At 35.2% G+C, this 27,626-nt stretch overlaps 1 protein-coding gene across 6 annotated transcripts in view; it reads right to left on the reverse strand.

Annotated features, from left to right (window-relative positions):
* Positions 1 to 27,626, reverse strand: part of LOC120341953 (uncharacterized) — a 130,938-nt gene that overhangs the window by 44,146 nt on the left and 59,166 nt on the right. For 5 of the 6 annotated variants that reach the window (XM_078111550.1, XM_078111556.1, XM_078111561.1 and 2 more), the window contains 25 exons: positions 20,678 to 20,865; positions 20,173 to 20,326; positions 19,193 to 19,320; positions 19,002 to 19,108; positions 18,739 to 18,833; positions 16,237 to 16,330; positions 15,664 to 15,867; positions 14,832 to 14,952; positions 14,603 to 14,719; positions 14,216 to 14,319; positions 13,402 to 13,554; positions 13,056 to 13,179; positions 12,720 to 12,881; positions 12,472 to 12,635; positions 11,856 to 11,995; positions 8,798 to 9,229; positions 5,773 to 5,950; positions 5,476 to 5,535; positions 4,358 to 4,556; positions 3,718 to 3,901; positions 3,048 to 3,289; positions 2,429 to 2,522; positions 1,799 to 2,066; positions 1,391 to 1,527; positions 719 to 902 (listed from right to left, as the gene is read on the reverse strand). In XM_078111550.1, the coding sequence (XP_077967676.1) occupies positions 719 to 902; positions 1,391 to 1,527; positions 1,799 to 2,066; positions 2,429 to 2,522; positions 3,048 to 3,289; positions 3,718 to 3,901; positions 4,358 to 4,556; positions 5,476 to 5,535; positions 5,773 to 5,950; positions 8,798 to 9,229; positions 11,856 to 11,995; positions 12,472 to 12,635; positions 12,720 to 12,881; positions 13,056 to 13,179; positions 13,402 to 13,554; positions 14,216 to 14,319; positions 14,603 to 14,719; positions 14,832 to 14,952; positions 15,664 to 15,867; positions 16,237 to 16,330; positions 18,739 to 18,833; positions 19,002 to 19,108; positions 19,193 to 19,320; positions 20,173 to 20,326; positions 20,678 to 20,865 (4,033 nt within the window). Of the gene's footprint in view, positions 1 to 718; positions 903 to 1,390; positions 1,528 to 1,798; positions 2,067 to 2,428; positions 2,523 to 3,047; positions 3,290 to 3,717; positions 3,902 to 4,357; positions 4,557 to 5,475; positions 5,536 to 5,772; positions 5,951 to 8,797; positions 9,230 to 11,855; positions 11,996 to 12,471; positions 12,636 to 12,719; positions 12,882 to 13,055; positions 13,180 to 13,401; positions 13,555 to 14,215; positions 14,320 to 14,602; positions 14,720 to 14,831; positions 14,953 to 15,663; positions 15,868 to 16,236; positions 16,331 to 18,738; positions 18,834 to 19,001; positions 19,109 to 19,192; positions 19,321 to 20,172; positions 20,327 to 20,677; positions 20,866 to 21,266; positions 26,738 to 27,626 lie in introns of those variants that run through there. The other variant, XM_078111568.1, reaches the window with a different exon arrangement.

The following is a 27,626-nucleotide window of genomic DNA, read 5'->3' on the forward strand; positions in this document are numbered from 1 at the left end:
ACAAATATAGAACAATAATGAAATAATATTCAATTGATTACAATTTATTGAGGCATAGCAAGTAGTGACTCAATTTCATATTTCCACGTAAAAAACATTAGTGGGGGCCTCTAAAATGGCATAGTATTCGAAACAAACGAGCAATGCTCAAATTAAAACCGCACAATTTTGTTTGGCATATCAGGTACCATAAGACTCGAACTAAAATTGAAAAAAAAAATAAAGCAATAGTATTTTAAATTTAAGTACTGAAAATTTGAAATCTGGTGATCCGTTGGTTGCGCAGAAAATCGACTTGTTCTCCACAAGAACCCAACAAACACAAGAGATTAACAAATCTATACATGGTTCATGGTTTTCAATGATAAACGTGGCAACACGGATCTCGGGGTTGGCCCACAGCCTTTACCGGATCGTAATAAATATGAAAAGCTATATAAGGAATGGAAAAAATATGGTACCTCCCTACGTAAGTGGTAACTGGCGTATGGCCCTGTTCCGGAGAATATTAAAATCCCCTACATTATTTATGTATATAATGGAATGGCATAATTAGAATTGGATATTTCAATTAATAAAAAAAAGTCGGGAAATAAGATACATCATGAAAACTATTAAAAATAAGAAATTTACTGAAACATTATGTTTATATTAGTCGCTTTTACTCCTTTTAGTCCTACTTGAAGCAACTTTTCATAAGACATTATAAATTTCTCACCCTTCATTGTTCATTTCATATTTTTCCGTACTTTGGTCAACTATCACATTATCATCTTTTGTCCATTTTGCAGATGATTCTCTGGCAGTTTCTTCCAAAACACATCTTATTTTTGCATCAGCACACTTGTGGAGTGTTATTGAACTATCGGGTGGAGTTTGGAAAACCGGAACGACAAGTTTAGCTAAATTAAATTTAGTTTAAATCAAAAGGGCGAGAAATTCAACAATCATCTATATTTATAACGTAACGGCTAGTTAGTAACTACTGTCTCAAATTACCGTGTCGTACTTGTCCCACTTGACCAAAATTATGAATCTCACGTCATAGTAATAATTTTATCAATCATAATCAAGAACAGTGATAGAAGTGGTACAAGTAAGACACGTGTGGGACACGTCAAGCAAGTATGTAACAAGTGGACAAGTATTGCATAACAAGGATAAGCGTGCAAAAAGAGAACAATTATGATACAAGTAAAACACGACATTTTTAAGACATCAGATTCAAAACAATCTGGAGAAACTGGATTGAAATCTGATTTTAATTTACAGCAATGATTAACCCGAACTGTTCTGGTACTTTATCTATTAAAATTGATGCATTGTCAATGCTCATTTTAAAAAGTGCACAATTGTATATTTTATACACTTTGTTCCATAGACAACCTACCTCGAACGTGTACGATTAAGTTTGATATGGTGATTCCAGCTGAGTTATAAGCCACAACTGAATAAGATCCTTCGTCAGTCTTGTTAACACGAACTATTTTTAATATGTATTTATCATTTTCTGACGAAACTACATATCTGAATTGTAAAATGAAACATTTAACCTTGCGCAGTAGCTTAAAATATTCGTTAGTATACTAGCATGAATTATGAATTATTTTCACAAACAGACAATAACAGATAATTCAAAGCTGCAATGACGCTTTAGTATGAGAAACTCGAAAACTAGTTTTCTGTGGTAATGTACAAATATTGCAAAACAGATAATTATTATGAGCACCGTTTACTTAAATATTAATTGTTATGAGCACCGTTTACTTTCCTACTACAAAAATACTACATATCACACCTATTTCCACTGCATATTCGTTTTCCTTCTTTATTCCAGGTTACTTCTGGCTTTGGTGTTCCTCTAACCATGAGTGAAAGTTTGATCGTCTTCCCAGCATGAACCCAAACTTCCTTCGGGGGTTTCTCAATGTTGCGCTGAACAACTGATCCCCGTGCTGTATGAATTTGTTCATCTTGATGTGTAGCACCAGTAGAAAATTGAATGCTCGGAGGAACGCAGTTTTCTCTTGCTTTTACCTCGAGTTGAGTACTACAGGACACCTCACCTTGAAGTTGAATATTATAATGTAATTCAACAAAATAGCATTTTTCAATATGTTGATGATGGGAATAAGAAAACAATGCCAAAATATATACACAGAATTCCAAAATACACTCAAAAATAGCACTATTTGGAGTGAAATACTAAGCCTTACAATACTTGAAAAAAAAATTAAAAATAGATGTATTATCCTAAGCGCGAGAAAAGCTATTTTCACCACATCAGCGAACGTGTCATAACACAATAATAGGCATGTTGGTATAAAATGACTTTGACTTTTTTAATGCCAATTTGACATTATGGTATTATGGTATACTCAAGAGTAAGGGTTATAATCAATGTATAAAATCGACTTTTGCGACGCACCTATAGGATTGGTAGCAGTACACATGTAAGTTCCTTGATCTGACAATTTAGTCGAACAAATACGAAGACAGTGATGTCCAAATATATCTTCAACCTGAAAAATAAAAAATTAATATTATATTTCATGTTTCTTTATTATGAATAACACCAATTTGTTTTTCACTCACAACAGGCCCATATGATTAGCCCATCTTTGTCACTTCACCCAGTGGGGAAATCTGATGATTATTTACAGATTGCGAGCTTGCGTACCCCCTTATAAGTCCCGTGTCCGGATGGATCATAAGAAACTTAAACTAAGGTAAAACTGTAACTTAAGTTTCGTAATACAACCAAACACTCCAATCAGCTAAATGGCAAAAAATACATACACAATGCAAAGAGTATTATGCACACTGAAGACCATTGGTCGTAAACAATATGTATCATACGCTCCACAGAACAGATCAAGCAAACTGGCATATTCCAAAAACTATGTGCGTAAATAGTTCGTTCTGTTCGTTCAATAACAAGCCATCGTTTGTCTTTAGAACCGCATAGTCCAATATTGTTATTCAGAAATATTACATAAAGTACATTACTCCATATGGTAAAAGACGAATTTTATAATAACAATCACCTTGAAATGCATATTGGTTGCAATTTGGATTCCATTCCGAAACCATGACACAGTGGGTTCAGGTTGACCAAGCACCGTACATCGAAAAATAGCTTGCAATCCAGATCTGACTATCGCACGATGAGGCCGGGTAATAAAAGCAGGAGCGACTTGGTTCAACTTTGTCTCTCCAGATGTGGAAGGGCCAGAATGTTTCTCAGAATTTTCATGAAATGTTAATGGTTTTCTGATTGTAGATTCTCCTGTTATGTAAATAAAATGATTTCAATAAAAAGAAAATAGTTCACTGTAATATCAGCATGTTCAGCATGTGGAGCTAATTATAAATATAGTAAAATCACCGAACACAATCTATCACTGACACTGACATAATAGTATACATAATGATAAAAGTTGCATTAGGATTGAGTCATTTCATCGGAGATTATATCTGGCATAGTGTTTCATTGAGTGCTTTTGGTCAGAAATTATTCTATCAACATCTTTCTAACAAAAATATAATTTGTTTGGTCCATCGATTGAGTTTTTTTTCTTTTATTTCAGATTTTTGTATAAAATATTGGCATTGAATTTTTTGGTTTATGAAAGAGTCTTGTTTAAGGTGTCCCAGTGTACAAATTTGCGTCACTGACATAGTTACGTGAATTTAGAAAATCAATTATTCACATACCGTTCATTTTTAAGAAAGATACACAGTGTGCAACTCCTCGCTCATTTTCAGCAACGCATTCGTATTTTCCTTCATCAGAGGAGCCTGTTTTAACGATGATTAAATCGTGTTTTCCTCCCTGGCCTAAGTTCATTTGACGCCTTGAATTTGCATATATCACGCGACCATCTTTTTTCCAGTGTATCTAGTGAATTACGAAACTAAGTTTATATGAAATTAGTATTTATATAAATTTACGGATAAAAAATCTAGTTCAACAAAGATTGATAAAAGTCAGAAAAGACTGAAGTCTGAAAAAAGTACTGTGCTAAAATCCGAGCCGGAGCTTTCAGGGGAGAGGGTGGGAGATTAGACTACTTATAGGTGTGTTTTGGATGAAAAACAAGGAAACAAAAATTATTGTTTAAAACATCATTTTGAGTTCGAATCGGTTCTTTCACTAAGACATTAGTCCGTCATAAATTCGGTAAAAACAATATTTCTCTTCGAGCTAAGAACTTCGTAGAAGCCTTTAGATGGGAACTAAGTAACATATAAAGCTTCATAGAGAACATTACAATATGTAAAACACTTTTTATGATTGTGGTATCGCAAATACAAATATTTATTTTTATGTTTTTCTCAGAGCATATATACTTACTTTTGGTGTTGGAATTCCCGCAACTGTACACTTGAACACTACGGTGTCCCCGATCATAAATTCAGCAGACTCGGTTCTAGTGAGAAACATTGGCGAACCATCGAATTCAACTGATTGGTGCTCTGGTGGTTCAACATACAAATCCACATGACAGGACGTCTCTCCCAAAGTATTGATTGCTCGGCATTCGTACTTGGCGCTGAGAAGCAAAGTGTATATATATATGATTAGAATTTGTGATTAGATATCGCGCTTCGGCAATTACTTCAAGGAGGTTTACACCGCGTTTTGTAAGAAATGTTCCCTCAATTTATTTATGGACAAGAGTTTGTGTTCTGGAGAAGTCTTCCACTCTTTCGCAATATCTATTTTTGTAGTAATGCAAGTCTTGCGAAAATCAATAAATTTTATTGCGCAGCAGATTCGTATTTGTTCAGCAAACTGAATTCTTATCCAAAATTTGATCCAGTTATTATTTGCTGGTATTATTTTCTTGCTTTAAAAACACCAGAATCCCAAATATGCTTCAAGTGAGCCAACTTGGCTGTCTATGCCGCCGACCAATAATCTGGCATTTCTGAATTTTCACCCATGTGCTTTCTTGTTTCTGGGTTTTTAGTGAGCACGCAGTGAGTCGTTGAGCTCCGGAATTTTGTCAGTTATAAGTTATATTTTTATGTTTATTTTTATTTATTTAGCTACTATTTGAGTGATAGTCATAAAATAGATTAAATTGTGTGTAACTGCCGGAAGAAACTGACTCCCTGATGTCTATTCATACTGCGATACTGCAATAAAGTCAAAGCAACAATTGTTGTATGGTCTATTTGGGAAGGGTTTTTCCTTTATATATTTCTGGTGTAACCCGCACATTAAATCACGCAATATTACTCCATATCATAGTTAGGTGATAGCAACAGATATTACCTTCTGGTTTTGCCTAACATATTTTCGTCAATCCGAGGCAATTTGTATAGCTAATGGCGTCAATTAAGATATTATTAAAAGGCTAATAAACTCGGCAAATATTAGGTTATGGGTACTTGGGTAGTGTTATTCAAACAGTTTCAAAATTATATTCTAATGACACAAGTCGTATTTATGTGAAATGCCCTTACCTGTCATACCAATGTGTATCCAATATTGTAAGAGAGGCGTTGTTTCCTTCCTCTGCAAAACTACAAAATATGATATATATCATTACAAACAGACAGCATCATGTCGGTACGATCGTACGACTTGTTACGTTAATAAAATAACGATTATGACTTGATAAGTCGAACGCTCAAGTAATGTAGCATAAAATGGGCAGAACAGGTATAAAAGATATATGATATGCGAAATGCGAATATTTATACATGAATGTTGCTTCCAACATTTATATAGTTTCAACATTAAAATATTTAATACCCCACCTGTAACGAGTTCCAGGAAACACCCTTGTTCCATACTGATACCATTGAATGATAGGAGCTGGATTTCCCAGTACTGAACACTGAAGAACGGCATTCACTCTCTCTGGAACTGACTGGTCTTGTGGCTTCTTCACAAATTGCGGTGATAAACCTTTCAACTTTTTATGCAACATGAAATCTGAGAGAGATAATTGGGGAAGTTAGTTATGACATCTCTCACTTCTAATCCTCTCTAGCCCATTAATGTGGTTCTACTCTTCCGTATCTACAAGCTCCAGTGCGAAGAAATTTAGATCCTCGGCGATTTTCATAAGGTGTTTTCATATATTTATTTTTCAAATCTCAGCATCCGCACAAAACTTTACAATTCGGGCGGATGCAAACGTTCTGAATCACACTAGATATTGTTTTTGTCATTATATCGTCACCTTATGCCAGTAGTACTGAAACTGTGAGTGCAGATTCTCCGGGGTCGCCTGACTTCCACTTGTAACGTAAAATATGGCACAAGTCCGTAAGATTTGAAATATGGATAATGAAATTTTTGCTGGTGATGATGCGAAATGTTTGATATATATATATTTGTTTATAATTGGAAGTGCTGTGAGCATCTTTGCGTACGTACATTCAAAATACTTTAATTACGTAGTAAAATGCAATTTAGTCTAGTGACACACCAATTAATAATTTTAATCACAAATACGAATTTGACGTTGTGCATTCACGTGTTCAGGTATGTCTGGATATATGCTCTTTTACAGTTGAAATAAGGCCCGCCAAGTCACTGTATATACGAATGAGCCTAATTTTAAAGTCATATATCCAACTACTGGCAGAATTTTGTCCCAAATCTCATGCTAGCTAGAAATGTACCGTTAGATCTAAACAAATATTTTATTACGTCTACTCAAAAACATTGCACACATAGTGATGAAAGTTACATATTATTTGAGTATCGGTAGCGACGGCTTTTCATTTGTATCAAATCGGTATCTGCAAAAAATGATATCGTTAAATTTCTAGCTAGATTGAGATTTAGGGAAAAAAATCTGCCAGAAATTAGATATATAGTAGGTCGGGAGAAGTCGGACCCACTAATAAGTTATTTTGAATAACTCTTCAAATAATGTCGCAGCTGCATTCGTTCTACGTTTGATTTATGCACCCACCCTCCAGCTATCTTGTCACATTCGCACATTGTTGCCATAGCAACGAATCGAAATTTACGCCCGATTTTCAACTAAAAAAATATCGGAGTAAGTTAAACACTTTGTGGGCAAGACGAACACACACCAAAATAAACTTGATGGTGTCTAAGATTTCGGTCATAAGACCTCGGTCAACGCCTAGATGGCCCAGGATTATGTCTCTTACATTTTTTTTTAAACAGATCACTTTTCTTGCATATTAAAAAGTATGTCCGTCTTACCCCATAAAGGACATAACAGGGCAATTTTCAAAAGAGTTTGAACAGTTTTAGGAAAACTAAAAATTTAAAATTTAGTCTGCACTTTTTCTTCTTTACACGGACTACCTCTAGAAGTACTTATTTTGTAACTGCTCGGCATAACCTTGGGCGTATTTTATACGCATATGGAAAAAAAATTTGGACAGGGTAAGATGAAATTTTACGCCGGGCCTAACTTCTAAGAGACCCAGTATAAATATGGCGATGAGTGTGCTTTTGATCTTTGTTGTAAAAGGGTACTTAGTACCAAAAAATAATTATTTATAAGTTTCGATGACGACGGCCCATTAACATTCCCAACAGAAAAATGAGTACTGGCAGTCCGCTAAAGAATTTATTCGATCTAATGCAACTACTTTCAACAAATAAACAAAATAGAACCGAGTTCGCAGACTTTTCCGGCTAAAATTATTTATCGCCACCATGGGACTCTATAATTTGACGTTTTTCTATCCCAACAACAGAAACACCCTTTCCCCAAAAAGCACCGCCTTGTAAGTTGTCGAGCCTGAATGTGAAATCTTGGTTCTGTCTTTGTTCGCACGATGTCGCTCTTTCACGCGAAGCGTTTTGAGCGACGAAAAAGCGCGTGGTGTCGCTATTAGGAGGATTTTATTTTGACTGACCATCACACCCCGGGTGTCCGATTTTCCCCGACCTACTATATGACTTTAAAGTTAGGCTCATTCGCACATCCATTTCCTTTCTTTGTTTACCTATCATGAATTATATTTCCGAGTTATTGTGGTTTAGAAGTAAGTTTCGTTTAATCATACTCTATTCGCGGTCAAGATTTGATATGAGTCTGGATAAAACTTTGAATCAGGGAGACGCAGTGACACCTGTTAGCCTCTACGATCTTAGAATGATGTAGGTAGAATTGATATTTGTGAATGATCGTAAACTTCTGACTATATATTTGCCTAGATGTGTTATAATCCTGGGCTTACTGGCGGGCTTGCTACTTTTCTAAAGTTTGCAGTTAGGCTACATGCTTTTCTAATTATTCCAAATAAAATTGAACTGATATCACAAATACTTAAAATAACGTCTGAAATTTCAAGAAAACGAACTTATGATGAAACGTCTCTCAAATTTGGCTTCGCTTAAGTATATCATGAACCGAAGCGTGTTTCTTCCCAAGGAATCAGTGAAAAAAAATATGCCCCATCGCGTCAAACCATTCAGGTTGCGTCAAAATATTTTCAACGTAAATTTTAAGCGCTATCAGCGCAGGCGAAGGTTATGAAAGTATTTACTACAGTGATTAAATCCGCTGTCTATGCTTCTGATATTGCTTCTTACGAAATAGCAAGATTGCAAAAATCGCAAAAAATATACAGCTGCATTGTTCGCATTAATTGAGATAAATGAATAGATTTTTGAAAGTCGTGTGCTTTTCTGAATGTGGGGTCGCGAACATCCGAAATTTGATATTTAACAAAATTTGGGATAGCGGAAAAAAAGTTTAGGAACCACAACCTCATGCTATATGTGGCCACTTTATTTATATATATATATTTACATATATTTAAAATCTCTTGTTGCTTCACGTACCTTTCAAAATCCGAAGCGTGTACTTGATTGTAGTAGTCCCATTTCTGTCTACGCATTCATAACTCCCTTCATCCTGGGCGGAAACATTGCATATAACCAAAACACTGGTTGTCTCGGGAAACCCATTTTTGACTTGATTATGTCGAATGTGAATTCTGTTACTACATGTTGCCAGTATTTCTTCCCTTATGGAATCACCCTCTAGCTTGGAGCCTTTGGTAATCCTAAACCATTTTGGTTGAGTAGCGTCGTCGATGACAACACTAGAATTTCCTTTCTTATCGAAACTATTGACTAGCGACTCAAAAAGAAAGGCAACTGATCCGCCAGGTTGAGCCCAGAAGACTGGAGGATAGACAGAAGTATAAGAGAGAGATGTCGAGCGTGACGAAGATGAAATTGAGTTCAAAGAATCTGATGAATCATTTGAGACTGAAAATATCAAGAAAATAAGACAATCAACATTTAAGTAGATGTACGCCGTTGTTAGCGCGATAATGAGCATCCTGCTATTTTCATATTTTGTGCTGTACTACGGTTTTACTGATTACCTGATTTTATATGACCCCTGGGATTCATAGACATCGTTAATCAACGGTTAAAGAAATGGTGACTGAAATGTTTTGTTTTGAGTTACCTTTTTCTTTTGAATATGTTGGTTGAATTACTGAACGATTGACACAAATTGAGGATAGTTCGGCATAATAACAGTAGCAAACAGTGTCTATGAAAACTGGTTAAAGAAGAAGTAGAGAACTAAGTACCGGTAGACCTTCCTGATTACATAATTTTTTTGAACGAATGCTGAATTTATTTCACTAAAATAGACCATTTCACTGTGCAAACTCTATCTTTTTAAACTAGCATGCATGCAGTTCAAATTCCATGCTTTCGTATTTATGATAGTCAGTCGCAAATCGTTTATATTTCAATATCATTAAAATGGTACAGTAAATCGGACACATACATATAATAATAATAATTCGAGTCAATAATAATACAAAGATTGGTGCAATGATAAAGAAAAACATAATAGCGAGCTGTTCAAATAATGGTTTTGTTGGATCAAGCATTTAGCTTTGAATTCATTAATTATTTTTTATCGCATTAACGTATTGTTGCGGACCATATTGTGATAGAAATTTTTAATTTAACGTCACAATTCTTTCGAAATTTTTAAATTCATAAAAAAATATTCATTCCATAAAATATTGAAGGGCATAAAGTATCGAATAACAATTTTTTTTTATCACAAAACTAAATTCTTGAGATAATATTGTAACGCGAAACACAGTTTTCCATCCACTAGATATAACCTACTACCATAATAAGAAAATAGCTTGATTTTGTGCTTAAGTGATTTTTAATGAATTGTGAGTTGTACCATACTTATTACAAAAATATGATCCAAGCGACACTGCGTAAAAATTTGCCTTTTTACATAAATGCTTTTCATATTGAACTAGAAAACACCAATAACTGCTTATGTCGTATGGGCTATATTTCATCGTTTATAATAACACCTTATCCATAAGAAAGAAACTTGCCTAATCACACACCAAACACACAGTCGGTACAATATACTCAGTGGTTAAAAAGTAGCGTTTTTGAAGTAGCATAAAAGAGCAATCAAGCGTGCAAAATGCAGAATTAATGTGAAGCATTGTGGCTATATAGAAGTGAACATGTCAATTATCGTTTTAAAGAGCTGAGCGAAGCAAATCAATGCTGAATTTGTTTGCTATCTTACAATTTAATTTTTTTTAAATTCGTTAAAATTCGAGATATCAAATGTGTCTATCTGGATTTATTACACTATTTTGATTGAGTTTCAGCCAATTTCCCATTTTTGCAACATTTCAAAATTTGGGGCGATTAAAGTAAAAGGCACTTGAAATGAATAATAAACAAAGAATGACAAAACTACTAAAATCACATAAATACAATAATTTTCTACTGCAAAAAATAAACGAAATTATAACTAAAAATTAAAAGAAAAGAAGCGGAATGAATGTGGCTAAGAGCATCGGCGATATTTAGAGTACAGGGCAAAAAAAACTTTTCAAGTACACTTAAATGATATTTTCAATGAAAATATATACTTGTACCCTTTGATATCATATCTTTTATTCATGGTCGCAAATTCAGTGGAATTTATGGGTAATCCCATAGGAAGAATAATATGTTGTAATGTCTGGATTGAGGGTGGATGGCGTCCTGTGTAGTTGTTATTGTTGGGAGTTATTGAATACGAATTTAGATTTAGACATTGTGCAATTATGAGGTAACTGACTTTTATGACAGTCTGGAAGACAAATATTGGAGATTTTGAACTTCAAATCAATAATGATCAATGGATGTTTCCCCGAGCAGCGACTTCCTGACCTAACAATTGATATTTAAGCAGCCGCTCAGACACTATTTTACTCACAAACATTTTCGATCGTGGTTCAAAATAATGTCTCGTTCTCACACTTTCAAGTGATATTTGTTGGTTTTGTTTAGTTGCAAATATGCTCCTAAAATAAGCGCTAAAATGGTGTTATGGCCATGTGTATGTGTATTTGAATCAATGTGTATTTGTAAAAATCTAAAATCTGTTTCGATTATCTCAGTTTTTTGGTTTCATTATATGCATGCAGTCAAAATATACAAGCATTAAAAATTCGTACGGTATCACATAAACAGTGCAAAAACGTGCATTGCAGTCGTGAAAATAGATTGTTGCCAGAAATGAATTTTAGTGGTACATAACAATTTATAGAGGAGCACTTCCAGCAATTTTTATTTCGTATGGCGACAAGCCAAAATCTGGCAACCAAAATCCAATCCCAAATATTCAAGTTCGAATAATTTCCATTTTCATCCAGGTACAAGGCCTAATGTATTTCATATTTTATACGCCATATTTGATTGGACTCAATATTAAATGTTTGATCAATATACCGTGTAAAATTAAAGTGTATATTAACGTTTGTCACAATGCAAGAGAAACTGTTCACTTGTCCAGGCTCACAATGGTGCTTGAGTTCACGTCATCGGACACGTGACTACATACCTGGCGTAATGACAATCAACTCGGCTCTGTGTTCGGTCTCTCCTTCGCAATTGACAGCCTTGCATGAGTATTCGGCTTCATCCGCTTCGGTAGTGTCCGTTATGAGAAGAGTACAAACGTCATCTTCGGTGTACGAAATCCTGTATCAATTTAAATATTGTTATAATATATACGATACTCATTGGATGTTTCCCCATGTACTGACTTCCCTATTTATATCCGTAACATTGACTAATCAGTAAGATGTCAAAGGTGGCATCGCAATTGAAATTCTAGCATTTGCTCAAATACTTTTTACTTTGGAAATTTTCCAGACAAAGTGGTCCTCGTGGGTTTGCTTGTTAAATGCAATTTTTAGTTGTGTTTCCGAATTTTATATATAGATTTAACAATTCAATAGTATCTTTAAATGACAGGGTTTGAAATGTATTGACACATAATGACGAATATGAAACATGTAATCCAGTTTGTAAGTACCAACTCCAAAAAACAAAAACAAAAAATTAAAGAAACAAAATGATCAGTGTTGAAGGGTCGGGGAGACATCCAGGGTGACAGAAGGATCTTGGGGCATCCCTCAAAAATTGACTGTATTTTGTATTTCCTGTTTACTTACCTGAAATGTCGCGATTCTTTAATCGGTTCTCCGTCTTTATACCACATTATTTCAGGGTCCGGAGTTCCTATAATTGTGCATTCGAATTTTGCTGCAGAACCTTCAATTACCTCAACATCATCGAATAATGTATCGAACATCGGCTTGCAGTTTTCGTGAAAATCCTGAAAAATGGAGTCACAAATAACTGGTCGCAATAAATATTGGCCCCGATCAGTAAAGTGAGAAGAAATAGGTGAATTCCCAACCTGTTCCTCTTCATTCTCCCGCAAAAGTTGGGCTTTGAGTGCCGCTAAAAATCCAGATTCTCTCGGTTGTCCGTTGGATATTTTATTTGCATTGGAGTTTTGTGATCCCAGGTTAGCGAGAGATGCGAGTCGACCTAAAGCTCGGACGGCATTACCAGTTTTCTAAACAGAAATAAAAACTTCGGACGAACATCGGCACAGAAATATAGCAAATTAAGGTATACAGAAAAGCAGTAAGTTAGTATTCGGCCACAGAAGGCAAAAGGCAACAAAATAGAGATGCTCTTATGTACAGATATAGAGTGAGATATTTATCATAATGATTACTTTTCCCACCTGCCATTTTCTTCTTGCAAGAAATCGTTTAAGATTCTTTGTGTTGAGTTTGCTCTTCTGCATTTTGTTTATGTCTTTTTTCAGCCATTTGTGTTCAAGTGCTTTGTCGACTGTGTATCTTTGGCTATAAGCACAAAGGGAAAATAAATGTAGGGCCTGAGAACATTGGCATACATTTTGTATAAGACAACTTAAGCATCTCACGAACTTGTGTAATCGTGCAATGATAATTTCTGTACATACAATTAATATGTTAAAATAGTTGGTTAATAGCATAACATTCGAGAAATTCCAATAATTTTCAAGAGCATCAAGTTTCAAATTGCAACTAAATATTGGGACTTACTTTAGTCTTTTAACGAGCAATTTGCGAATAAAATCTTTGGCTTCGTATGATATATCATCAAAAGCCTCATCTTCAAAATCCCACTCAGCGGCGGTGATGTTTGAGAGAGTTTCTGAATCGTTGTCACCCATGAATGGTGAGAGACCAGATAACCTAAAAAAATAAAAATAGAATCACCATTGGATGAGAGTTAACCATGATGAAACTTAGAGCAATGCTTCATAAGAAGATTTAATTTGGTTTATATCCATTTTTAAATATACCATTAAAATTTAAATCGCATCTCTTAATGTGATATTTGTTGTTCGCTCTTAACCGAAATTTTTAAACCAAGCGACCAAGTACTTAACGATGGTTGAATGCACTACTAGACTATTTCTTTTCAAATTTCCTACGAGTTATTATGAAGCTCGTGATTTGCATTTCTGCGAATATTGCGCCATCACGTAGTTGTGACACTAGAAAAGTCCGACATCTTTTCAACAAAACTGATGCTTCGGTTACGGTACCGGTACGAATGTGAATTGCTATGGCGATGGGACTTGATCTGCAACTTTGATTCGAAACTTTGGAATGATAAGACTGATTAACTGATTAACTGATCTCACTATTAGTCGCATACGATACCGATACAACCAACGGTTGGTGTACATATATATTTGAGCGTTTTATTCAATTTTTATAGGTACTTTTTGTGTTTTATTTTGTCTCACAGAGAATGGATGGACACGCATTTCGCATTTTTTCTAGATTTAAAAAAAATTTAAATCCCACTGGAACCCACATATACATTCCAAAATTTAATTTTACTTACAAAATGTAGCATATGACACCAACGCTCCACATGTCAGTTTGAGGTCCGATAGCATCATAATTGATAACCTCAGGTGCAACAAACTCAGGAGTTCCAAACATCACCTAATAGCAGAGTTCAAAATGAATAAGCTGGCTATAACTGCTAATGGGCATCGCTTTTAACAACTTGGAAAACACAAAATTTGAAGGGGTATATCGCACACTTGTCACAATAGTTTGAATCTCTCTCCATATGCTTTTCTTACTTCTGACCAAAGTACCATAACTAGCTTAACCCATAACATGACACGAATGCCACCTCGTATGCTTACTTTAACCATTTACCTCACATTATAAATCTAAGCCCAACTCAAAACAGTTGGACAAGTAATAATTTTATACAAACCCGTATAACTTCTTTTGGATTATATTTTCTTGCAAGACCAAAATCGATGATTTTGACTTGAGTTCCTGTTTTATTAATGCACATTATATTTTCCGGCTTCAAATCAAGATGAAGAATCTGGAATAAATAAACAAATATAAAAACATTAGAATTCGAAAATAAAAACTTGAACTACATCAAAATTACATTTTACTTTACTAAAATTTCTTTTCATGTCAAAATAACTTACGAGGGTATCATGCATATATTTAAGTCCTTCGCATATTTGAGTCATGTATTTTATACAAGCAGCTTCTGTTAATTCAAAATCTTCGTCGATGACGCGCTCAAATAGTTCACCGCCGGAGACCCTGAAAATTAAACAAAACCAATCAAATTTAAGATACACATAATCGCAATCCCTGGATTTTTATTTAAGCATCGACTTCCTGTTTATATCCGTGACCATGGTCAATCAATAATATCTTAACGGTACGCAAACAATCGAAATATTGGTAGTCGCACAGTCGCTCTTTAACTGGGCGGATTTTCAAGCATGGTTGTGAACATTGACTCGTTTTCGTCGTTTTGACAGGCATTTTCCAATTTTTAGGTGATATGTCGTGTTTAAGTAGAAATTGAAAATATACAGTAATTACTTTGTCTTCTGAAGATTTTAATTTAGTTGTAGCGACTAAAAAACGTCACCATAAAAATGAATTAAACCAGACTTGAATTAGCCGACAGTACTTTATCACGACAGAGGCTTGAATGTATTGAAACAAAATTGTGCTTTTGAGGAAGTATACCCGTTACCGAGCTTTAAATCGCTAAGACGCTTTCAATACATACAAACATTAAAATTTTGTACGAGTGAAACATCCATTACAGAAAGCTTGGCATGGAAACGAACCGGGATTAAAATTTTCTTTTACATATTTATATTGAGAAGTAAGTATTTGCTACATATTACTCAAGGCATAAGTATAATATATAGTCTAGTAGTTGACCGTACAAAGGATTAGCATGACCAACGAAATAGGACTGAAGTTTGAAAATCCTTAAAATAATAATTTACTCACAGATCCATGACCATGGTTATTTCTCTACCGTGACTGTACGCGTCTATTAACTGCACAAGTCTTGGATGACGTAAACTATTCATGACGTCAATTTCCTGCTGGACTGCCTCTTTGTCTTTCGCTTTCAGTGCTCGCATGATTTTAGCAGCATATTGCTTCCCAGTCTCTCGATGTACAACTCGATGAACTTTGCCGAAGCGACCCCTAAGAATAAGAGAGTTTGACATTTGGAGTATTCGATTGAATATTTACTCACGCTACTGGTCCAGTTTGTAGCATTTCGAAGAACTTTGAGGTTTCCAACTTTTTATGTATTCAAGTAAGCCCTTCAGCTGTGCTTAGCAGTATGAGCTGTTGGAGTGCGCCTTTCTACCACAGTAAATACACAAAAATACATGCTTTGTCGTTGTGTGAAGTATAACCTCTACCGATAAACTTGTATAAGTTATATTGAACAAATCCTTTTTGAGGACGACCCCATAACTACAACACCGATTCACTTTCTTATTACCAGTAGAGTGTCATGATTATGCATAAAGTTGATAATTTTGTATTATTTTAAAATAAACTTACTGTCCAAGTCTTTCCTTTGTTTCATATTTATGTGAGAAATTTTCGTTCGCTTTGACGACAACAATGCCATGAGCTTCGAAGTGTTCATCTTCATCTGAATAAATTGAACATAAATATAAGATTTATGAAAATACACAAAATAACACAAGTTTTATCGATGAATTCCTATAACTCGAAACAGAATTTCTTTTTGAGATTGGAATCGACGACCGAACTTACATTTTGGTTATTTCTTATTTGATGGTCAAATTGAAAATATAATGTCTTCCAATCACATGATTCACAAATTTTTTTTGTTTCATCGCTGTATAGCCCAGCTGAAAACTGAACACTGTCCTTGAAACACCCTAAATTTGCCTGGTTAGATATTTTATTCGAAGGATATTCTAATTTTTTACAACGTATGCAACATTTCTTGTGTTGGTGTGCTCCATCATATTGGAATTTCGATTTATATTCAAAGCGGACAATCTTTCAAATTTCAAACTGCACAATAATTTAATTTCTTTCACAAATATCTTGAACTATATATGCCACAAACATCTAGTGCTGTGATTATGATACCGCACAAATATTTTTGCTCTATATCTTTCTATATCATATTTGGGGTCTTACCAGAACAACCGCCCAACATGCTATCAACTGTCATCTTGTGTAAAGAATGCAAAACAAACTCAAAAATGTGAAATTGATCTCATCGCCAACAACAGAAACAGAAAAAAACTTCTCACGAAGTTGTGTTCAGGTCTTATGGACCATATAGCACATAGAGAAGTTTTAAAAATTTCAAATTACAGAATACAATTGTTTTTCAATGTACAATGTAGATTATAGATTATAAGCTGTAATGCATTTACGGACAATAAAAACATCTCAAATCTATTTAGGGACCTCCTGATGTATGCGCACCAAGATGGCGCACAACCTGAACTCAGGTTGTGTACCAGGTTAGGGTTCAGGTTATGCGACATCTTGGTGCGCATACTTCAGGAGCACCCCATTTAATGCTAATTTATATCTGTGCGTCAAATAACAAGAAACTATAGATTGTCACAACGCTGTATTTAGTACGCTAAAGCAATACCCTTATCAAAATGGAGTGCGTTCTAACACTACACTAATACAACACAGTATTTGTTATCCCCTTTTTAATCTTACTCAGAACACCACTCATGTAGAAACCATAATACTGGAAACTGACTTTTTAATTTTATCCACTCTCACATATATTATTTCACTATCATATAATTTTATGTAAACATCTGCACATACTTCTGATTGTAATTTACAGTTTTTCTTCCCGTTACCTCAATTAAAATCAGTCTGGTGTCAAATTATCAGCATTTTTCGATTGATATTGAAACACAGTACATAGCAATTACAAGTATGTAATTTGGAAACCTTTCCCGACCTTTTAGAAAAAAAAACATTTAATTTTGGATTAATTATATATTTTTTGGATGTTTTTCTATTAGAAGAATAAATTTATTGCACGCCTTAAAATCTTTAATGCCGGATGCAAATGACAGAGAATTAATTGCACATTCCAATTTTACAGAAATATTTCTCACACGAAATTAATATATCTTATTCAGGATAAATCAAATTGGGTTTTTCTCCATATTAAAGGTATCTAAAATCGGTAAATTTGTCCTATTTCATAGATCAATATAACACGGTAAAAACATACATGTATTAGAGCGCATTACTGGTCGCTTTCAACTTTTCTAACAGTACTTTATCTTGAGTTAAAAGACCTGACTCTTCTTCGAAAAAACTGGCAAAAAACTTCGATAATCCCTCAATTACTCATTTCTGTAAAATTTGCGATATCACATTAAAATAGATCTATTCAGAATCAGACTGAATAAAATCATAGAAGTCTAGAATACCAAGTTATTCGGAAATAAACATCCTTAGATGACAATACGGCGATGCTAAGCACAAACGACCTTGTTTACTATTTCAAGGTCAAATTCAAGACTCGGTAGACATACATAACCTACGTCTACACTGTCGCATTCTACAGAGTACTTCGTCTAGATTTTGACATTTGTCTAATTCCATATCATTAGCACGGTTCTGGTTTATTTCACCCCTCGTTAGCTGCCTTTTTGAGGCAGTGTTCCCTGTCAGAATTTTCGTATCATAAAATCAATTTCCAACGCCTGTTAACGTTTCGCGAAGGAACACGAAAAGGCGACATTATCGCCTCTTGATTATCTCAGCTGTCCTCTATTCGCTCTTGTCTTATAGAATTATATATTTTATATCATACGTAATTATTAAGATGCTCACTCGTGAATTTTGCTGTTAATATAGGGTCAAACATAGTACAACACTTCAAATTATTTTATAAAAAAAACTCCATTAGGCTAATGAGGTAACTTAAAAACAAAACGAAATCAGTTGAGAATGTAAATTGAGATAAAAAATTTAAATTTGGTTGTGTTTTTTTTTAATGGCCCACAATTGAATTGAAGAAAATTAAATCAAGCACACCTTCAGATGATTCTACCACTTCTGTAACGGTGTTGATGACGTCATCTGATTCTTCTCCAGGGCGACTAACTCCATATTTGTTTTCCGCACATATCCTATATTGAGAATTTTTCGAATTTATGAGCATATAGGTTGATGATCAAATAATACTAATTTATATTTGTGATCTGACTTTGAAATAAGACGAATGATTTTCTTTTGTCTAAACTTTAGCCTTAAATATCAATCATTCACTATTAGTAGATATTTAAATTCGCGATTACCTGAAGGTATATTTTGAATTTGGTTTCAAATCTTTCACGGTACAAGATGTACTTTTTGTTGATGCAACACGTGACCATTTGCGAGATACACTGGACGCAGAGATGATCTGAAAAAATCAAAAATAGTTTTTTAAAACTTGTAAAGATATGAGAAGAAGACAAATACACTGTGGATATAAATACATACGCACCTCTGCTATTTCGACTTGGTACGACGTGATTGTGCTACCGCCATCATAACCAGTTCCATACCATGACAAAACCAAAGATGTACTACTGATGTCACTTGCATATGGTTTCCCAGGTGGATCGGGAACATCTGTGTATACATACCGATATTTATTGCTACTGGGGTGGCGATGGAAATAGCCCTCAACCTTTTTCCGATACACTCAAATCAGTTGGACCAAATCATATAAGAGACAAGCAATTGACTAATTGCAAATAATAAAAACTCTATACTTGACGGTAAAATATATAATTCACTCACATATTCCTCATTTATCTCACTTTCTCAAGTGAGTGGGCACGTTAGGTTAAGTTACTATCTCTCAATAGTTATACGTATAAGTATAGTAAAACTATTTGATTAATAAAAATTATTGGCAGATATCGTTTCGAGAGTAGCATTGATAACAATGGAATTATATTTAAAAACTATTTTTTTACATAATTTATTATTTCACATATCGGCATTGAACTGGAAATAAAAAAAAAAGGACAATCTCGCTAGTAAATCTAATATTTGTATATTAAGTATGTACAACAATAGCACTATTTGATGAGAGCGCGAAATTTAACTCATAGAATGTAACAATGGAAAATGCGACTAAGGAGAGCGAGTCATGACGTTTCAACTTTCAATATTCTCAATTATTCATGTTGTTACTAATTTGTACAATTTCAGTTTCAACTCTCAATGGAGCGTTTCTTGGGCATGATCAGGTATTTTTTTAAATTATTCCAGCTGAAATTTCCCAACAAAACCACGCGTTATAGATAGTAATACGAAAGTACACACATTAATCCCATTTAACATTATCAAAACGCATTCGATCCAAACAAAAAAGTGAAATTTAGATAAGATATCGCCATTCATTTATCAATGCATCATCTAATGGGGGTTAAACTAGGAATATCCGGTTTTAAATGTTACCGATTTCTTTCTTACCCACTATAGACACATTGACCGAAAACTGGTCTACTCCTGCTGAGTTTTTGACTTGAAGGGTATAGCACCCCGAATCGTCTTTTTCTCCGCTACGTATAGTCAAAGCTGCACTTGTATTTGTGACGTCAATACTACATTGACTGCTCGATTTGATCTGAATATAAGACATAGTTAAAAATATGCCAATCAAGTTGCATTTCCTAGTTATTATAAAAAAAACAGGTACAGAAGTCGATTTTATTGATAGAAATCTATTTATTATCTGTTATAGCTTTTTTTTCTCGAAAAACAGTTCGATTATAATGTTTTAAGATGAATAAAAATTTCTACAGAATATTCTTGAATGTAATCATTCGAGTCCAAAAAACTTTTCAGCATAAAATTAAGATTTAAATAATAGATTTTCAAAGGCCGGTTTAAAGAGCAATCACCATGCTTGTGATCTTCCTATAAACAGGGCAAAACTGTCAAATGTAATAATAACCATTTTTGACTTTTAACTCACTTCATTTTTACCCTTTCGCCATACAGACTTTAGTGGTGGTGTTCCGCCTAACGCACAGACCAGACTGACAGGATGTCCACGTATAATGACTGTGTCCTTCGGACCGTCTTTTATACAAGCAGGTACGATCTCTGTAACTGAAGTTTGTTTCTTGACAAATTGAGGAGCAGATCCGCCAGTATGGGGGTCTGAATGTAGATGGATTAAACATTTATAACAAGAAATATAGAACAATATTTATTTTGCTTTCACGTCGATACGAGCAGAGAAATTTTAAGATTGAACTTTAAAAAATGTGGACAGATAACAGAAGAAGCGAACTAGTTCGCGAATGTCCATTCGATAGATAGACGTCATGTACGAAAAAAGAAGGTTTCAGCAAGGAACTTTATAAAGGCTCTCCTAATACACCATCAAATTTACATATATACTTGATATAGTTTTGATATTGGGCTCTCAATAGATGTATCTAAAAATGTTGATGAGATAGAAAGAAAATATAGGCTAATATCTGTAACTTAAAATGGCTATCCACAACAAATAACAATATAAAATTGTTTGGTGAAACCAAATAACATCGTTAAAACACCTGGAACATGAAACAACAAAGTTCCGTGTAAAACTTCAGCAATTGACTTTCTTCCCATTCTCATTCTCTGTCTCTGCAAATGCGCTTCCATTTGAGACATATCTACAGAATTCCGCCCTGCCAAAGACGCCGAAGAAGGTGACCTGTCTCTACCAGAAAATCTGGCATCAATACAATCAAACTCACAAGGCAAGGTACTAGACCTCGCTCGGCTAATTGCTGGAGGTGCAAGGGAAGACGAAGACAACTCCTTAGCAATTTTTGACGCTACCGGCACTGAATCTACTGCCAAAGGTGACGGCTGTAATGGAAGTCTTTCTATAATACGTAAAGGTACAGCAGGTATATCGCCTGACAGTTTCCGTTTTGAAGTGATCAAATGTTCTTTGAAATGTAAAACTTCTGGTCGAGTGTTGACGTAAAACCAGTCCCCGGATTTCTTTTTAACGTCGATTGTTTTTTCACAAACTTTACATAGCCATTCACGATTACGATCTCTTGACGTGGGATTTACTTTTCTTTTCAATTTCTCAAATAAAAGCTTTGCGTTTAAAACTTTTCGTGGTCTATTAAGCGAGGTATGTTGACTTAGGTCCGGTACATTTACACTTTTGTCTTTTTTTGATTCAGACCTGTCAAGATCTATTATATTACTATCGCTCTGTACATTTGGCGTAACAGTGGCAGTCGATTTAGCGTCTAGTAAAATTGGAGGATCTGAATAACTCGGTAAAGTAGTACTTCTGACCCTTTGTAGAAATTTCCCATTTTCGCTTTCACTCAAATCGCCAGATGACGAATGGCGCCTTTTTGCTTCGTTGTAAAGACGTTCTCTTATTGACCTTTTACCTAGTCTGCGTAAGCTACGTTCTCTCTCCCGGGCCCTACGTGATAAACGAGTTGCTCTCATATATTTACTCCTTCGCTTTGCTTTCAAATAATTTTCATGTGTGGAATACCCACTGTCCTTTCTACTAGACACATTTAATTGTTTTTCGTTGTTAATTGACTTTGCGTAACGATTTCTTCGCCTCGACGCGTGATAATAAAAATATTCCTCGGAACTTGACGTCGACGGTGCATTAGAAGATGATGACTCTTTTGGACGATGAAGATCTTCGTCTGTTGCCCCACTAAACTCAGAAATGAACCCTGTAACGTCGTCAGTGCTGGTAGAATACATAAGATCTTTTCTGCGATACGGAGAGGTGGGGTTTGAATGGTGCAGGCGAGGGTTAAGGTAGCCTCCTCTGTCGGATTCGTCTCTTATTGCCATTTCTTGTGTTTCAATCGACATCTCGCGTTTTACAGGGGTTATATTTACTGGGCTATTCAAAGTATAAAGCGATATGTCCTGTTTTAGCATTTCGTCTTCTTTTGGAACAGACCTATTCGAAGCCATTTGAAACAATTTTGCCGCACTTCCGTATTTTTTTGTAATGTCGGGTTTATTTAACGGCCTTTCTAGCAACGGGGTATTTAGTGTAAAAAGATCCTTGAACTTTGACACCACATCCACCGTTTTTGGTTTTGGAGTTGAGGTAGTGAATGCCCCAGGAAATGCTTTCTTCTGTGGCGTTTCGTTTGTTATTTTATTAGAGGCAATTTTCAAATCTTTTGCCATATTTTCAAAAACAGAAAACGTCGACGACATTATGGATGAGAATTTTGTCTGTTTATCCACTCGCAAATTTGGTTTATTTTCTATTGTGTCGGTCTCGGTTTCGTTATTTTTCAAAATTGAACTATCCTGTAAAGTATCTTCAAACATTGGAGTAGTGTGCCGATACTCCTCTTTATTATACAACGTAGAATTTGATTCTGACAAATATATAGTTTCATCACGAACTACGGATTTGTGATTTTGCAACGTCTTCTTTATAACGTCAATATCTTGTACTATATTTTTCGTTGGAGATTTTTCTGATTTGATGTTTGGGGTAGTTCCAATTTGTAGTAGGAAATCGATAGCTTCCTTTTCATTGAAATCGCCCAGCGCCGTGAGATATCCCGTGGAATTAGATTTTTTTGACAAACCTCCAAGTTCGGATTTGTGCGAAGGAGAAGAAACATTAGCAGTCATATACGCACTTGAATCAGAAAATGCATATTGGTCATCAGATACGTTTATAGTTGGCAACTGCTGACTATAATCTCGACGCGGAGTGGAAGTCAGTAGGCCGTGATTGCCAACATTGAAGTTGGGAAAATTACAACCGTTATTTCTATAATTGAACATGGCTTTTTCTCTAAAGTCTCTTCGTTTTTTACGCATATAAGTTATATCAGAAAATCTTCTGAAACCAGAATCGTGTGTATATACTTCGTGGCAGTCTCCATTTGGCACACTTACGCTTGATACTAGAGGAATGGTACCAATATCTCCTCCAACTAGGGATTTTCCCAAATTTTCGTTATATTTTAATGGTACGTCATCAATGACCTCACATTCTATCGTGGGTAGGTGTTCTTCTTCATCTTCAGAGTTTAAAGTCCTGTTGTTGAATGGATTACCATATCCGTTGGCGGAGTCATTTTCTCTAGCTTGGTTATCTTCGAATGGATTACCATAGCCGTTATTAGCATTGTTTTCTCTTTTATGATTTGGTTCGAATGGATTTAAATCTGAAGGATAACTCGCCGAGGAAGCGCTTCGAACTACCGCAGTCAATCCCTGATCTTTTTCAGCAATAGTAACGTTAGTATCGCCTTCTGTCGCCTTTGGGTCTCTTTCAGAAACCAACGGTGAATTTGAAACGGCCGCCAGCTTATAAACGCGGCACTTTTTGCAGACGACATGCTTACAGGCTGGGCACCTTTCCACGCCAATGAAGCTGACTTCTCCCTTGCAGCGCGCACAAACTCTTTTCTTCGGTGTTGCATCTCGTCCGGGGATCAACGCCCCTTCTCGACGTTCACGGGCAAGATCGATTCGCAGTTTCGTTACTCTCTCCTCTTCAGTCTCTCGCAAATGTCGATCGCGCGATAAAACCGCCATAATGGCAGTTTTTTCGCTCAGTGATAACTTTTCGAAAAGATTGGCACCCATCATTTTAGTTTATTTTGCAATTATGAAATCTAATCCTCAAATCCAAGTAAGCAATAGCAGGCACTTTGCCTCATAGGCCACGGACGACATCATTTTAAAGTAACGCTTAATAGTTTAATCACTGTAGTATCTTACTCATCGCCTAACTGAAAGTGAACATATGCAGAATATAATATTGCACGTTCATACACTTCTCTTCCGCGTGCTATTGGCGGTACCTGCGGTAGATCGCTGCAATTCATACGTATAAAAATGCAAATCAACAATGCTGTATAGTGAGCATTGGAGGTGAACCATTACTCACACTCAAAGTTTACACTAGCAAATGCGAATCACAAACGACTATGAAGTTCCCTGTATGCATTTTCACACTTGATTTATTATGTTTGTTATATAGGATGGTACATATTAATAATAAAAGCAATTTCGACACACGACTCGGTGGTCTCGTATAGGTTGATTAAGTTTGGGATTTTTGCAGTACACTATTTAGTCAAAACATAATAAGTAAGATGGTGTCCTCTGAGAATTTAAAACTCAAAATCCAATTGTTTCATTTGATTTGCCTTATATGCCAACAAGCTTATTGAATGAATAGGGTTGACATTTCTACTCTAATATTTCAGTTCTTGTCCCTGTCATTTGGGTGTTTTGGAATAATCTGCAAACGTGAATTCTATCGAAAAGCATAGAATCAAATAAAGATGCTTCAATTTTAATTTGCATTGCAACGAGCTGCCACATAATTTATCAAACTTCTGATTTTTAAAAATGTAAAAGAATCAATTTTAGCTCATGCATTGCCCATTAACAACCTATTTGTTCAAATTTGATAAAAGTTTTGAAATTTGTGGGACATAAGAGTGTTTTCCTATCCCATAATGCAAAGATATTAGCTAAGATTATGAGCCTTGTAACACTATCATATTCGCTAGTAATGATCTTGGTTATCGAATCAATTTTAACATTACGATAAAGATAAAGCGAATCTTATATTAATTACCCCTGCCAGTTATTTTACTCGTTCATCTTTAAATGTGCATATAAATTAGAACATAGCAGCAAGAAAAACTTGAGGTTGCTTGTGATATACTCAAAACACCTTCCTCTGTCACAGACTACCTCCATATTAACTGCGTATTCTACCTGCCTCATTGCATGCAAATAAGTATATCACAATATTTAAGATGCTGACCATACTGCAAGGTTCACTACGTAATGAACTGCACTCTAACAATGGATCTAGGAAGCGTAGTCGACTTCCTGTATATATGGTATGTATATGTGGTACGGGTTTATATTCATTCGATCACTGAAGCAGGTAACACGTCGGTAGAGCTGAAAATGTCAATTCGAATTATAATAATAATAACCGCTAGCTCTAGCCTCGATTTTTCACATTCGATTGTAGATAATTTTCGACCATGGCCGCAGCCTGCAAAATGCGGTTTAATTGCCAAGATAGCTTCAGATTTTCGCGCCGAATGGGGCAAGAATTCATTAGGCCACCTTTGACGAATTATATTTCACAATGCAAAATATAATTGCACTTCATCTTATAATTACTATACTTCTGATTCAACCAATCGACTGTGAATTAAAATTCTAAATTTTGTTGGAAAATCTCATTTAACTCATCAAACGCATTTTTTATTTACTGTGCTGTTATAACACCAATAAAACTTTTTACATTTAGTCATAATCGCCAGATACTGGTCCTTGTTACTTTAAACTCGTTAGCTAGTTCCAGCAGGTTACGTATAGATAGCATGTCGCATGCCCAAGAAAGCATATGTGTTTACATGCGTTGACTAAAACGATGACTGTATATAAATGGCAATTCAAAATTTCATGAAGTGCTGCATATTACTTCCGTCGTTTAATTTTACGAGTTTTTGCGTCATTGGAAGCCTAGATGAGCCGTATTATTTGGGATGTTGTTATCTGCTTCCGGGAAACATTTCGGAGATAACCTGCGAATAACAATAAGTGACCCATTTGAAAAGCAAGAGCATTATGCTGGGGCAATAACGTTAGAAAGAATTCTTATTTGATTATTGAGCGATTTGCAATGGGAAGGTTACAGAAGACTAAGGGTTTTTAATATAAAGTTTACTTTAATATTACGATGGGTTATACAGTTTGATGCTATTTAACATCCACAGTAATTTAAAAAAAAAAATCGGGTAATACTTCCTTCAAGGTCTTGTAAATCTGGCAACACTGCCTTACTGGTCTCGGAAATCTGGCAACACTGCGAAACAATTCGAGTTGGTCAGACAACACAGACCGGTCGAAATAAAGTTCATGTATCATCCAAAAAAACATGCAAATTAATCGTAACTTGACCTTCAATTAGTAATGAATATTGAAACTTACTTATTCAATTTCAGATACCATAGAATACCAGTTCCATTATTATTATGTTTGGACGCGAAGTGTACTTATGGGTCGTTTTGTGATTATTAATATTATGTTGTTGTTTTTGTAAGTATTTCTTTTCTTTTTTTTCTTGTAAAAAAAAATCGCTTTTCACATTAACTACTGGGCCAATTGGTTTGAAATTTTTAGTGGTTAAAGATTATATTTTTTGCTTCTCTTTTTGTGCGCGATGACGTCATCAAAAATTGCGCACGTCGTGGTGGTTCCGCGTTCGCGTATGTCATGAGGCCGCGCGGTACCGGTAGTCTACTAGGACAGATTACATACCCGCACTACTTCGTTTTGACCTTTGTGTCCATATATTTGAGCACCGCTCTCTTGTTTAGTGATAGGGCACCAAAAACTTAAGTGCTTATAAAAAGCATGAACAGGCCCTGGTTGAAAAAGTTACATTTTTACATATACGATAAAAGAGGTCTTAATTTACTTAGTTCTGCGTCACCTTGGCTGGGTTCCTAGTACCCATGACAGAGTAGAAAGTAACCTACTCCAAGTCACCGACGCCATATTGAATCCATCTGACATATAGAATCGTACCTCAATTTTTTTTCGTTGTTCTATAAACTATGTCTACTGCTGCCTCCTTGTCCCAGTTCAGTTAGTCGTGCTTTTGCACATAAATACAAGACGATTTCTTGTGAATATTATACAGAATTATAATATATTTTCGCGTGTTAGTCGCTTCGTTGAATTACCAACATAAGCTTTGCATCTCAATTAGCTAACACAAATAGTAATACAAAAATGGTGAAATTTACCAACTTTTCACAGTAACCCATCATTTTACTGCTTTTTACATTCTACGAAAAACGCGCCATTATTCCACATACATCAAAAACATGCTTGGCAATGGGGCAGTCGAACCCACA

Source organism: Styela clava, chromosome 1, assembly GCF_964204865.1.
Source record: "Styela clava chromosome 1, kaStyClav1.hap1.2, whole genome shotgun sequence".
Lineage (NCBI taxonomy): Eukaryota > Metazoa > Chordata > Ascidiacea > Stolidobranchia > Styelidae > Styela > Styela clava.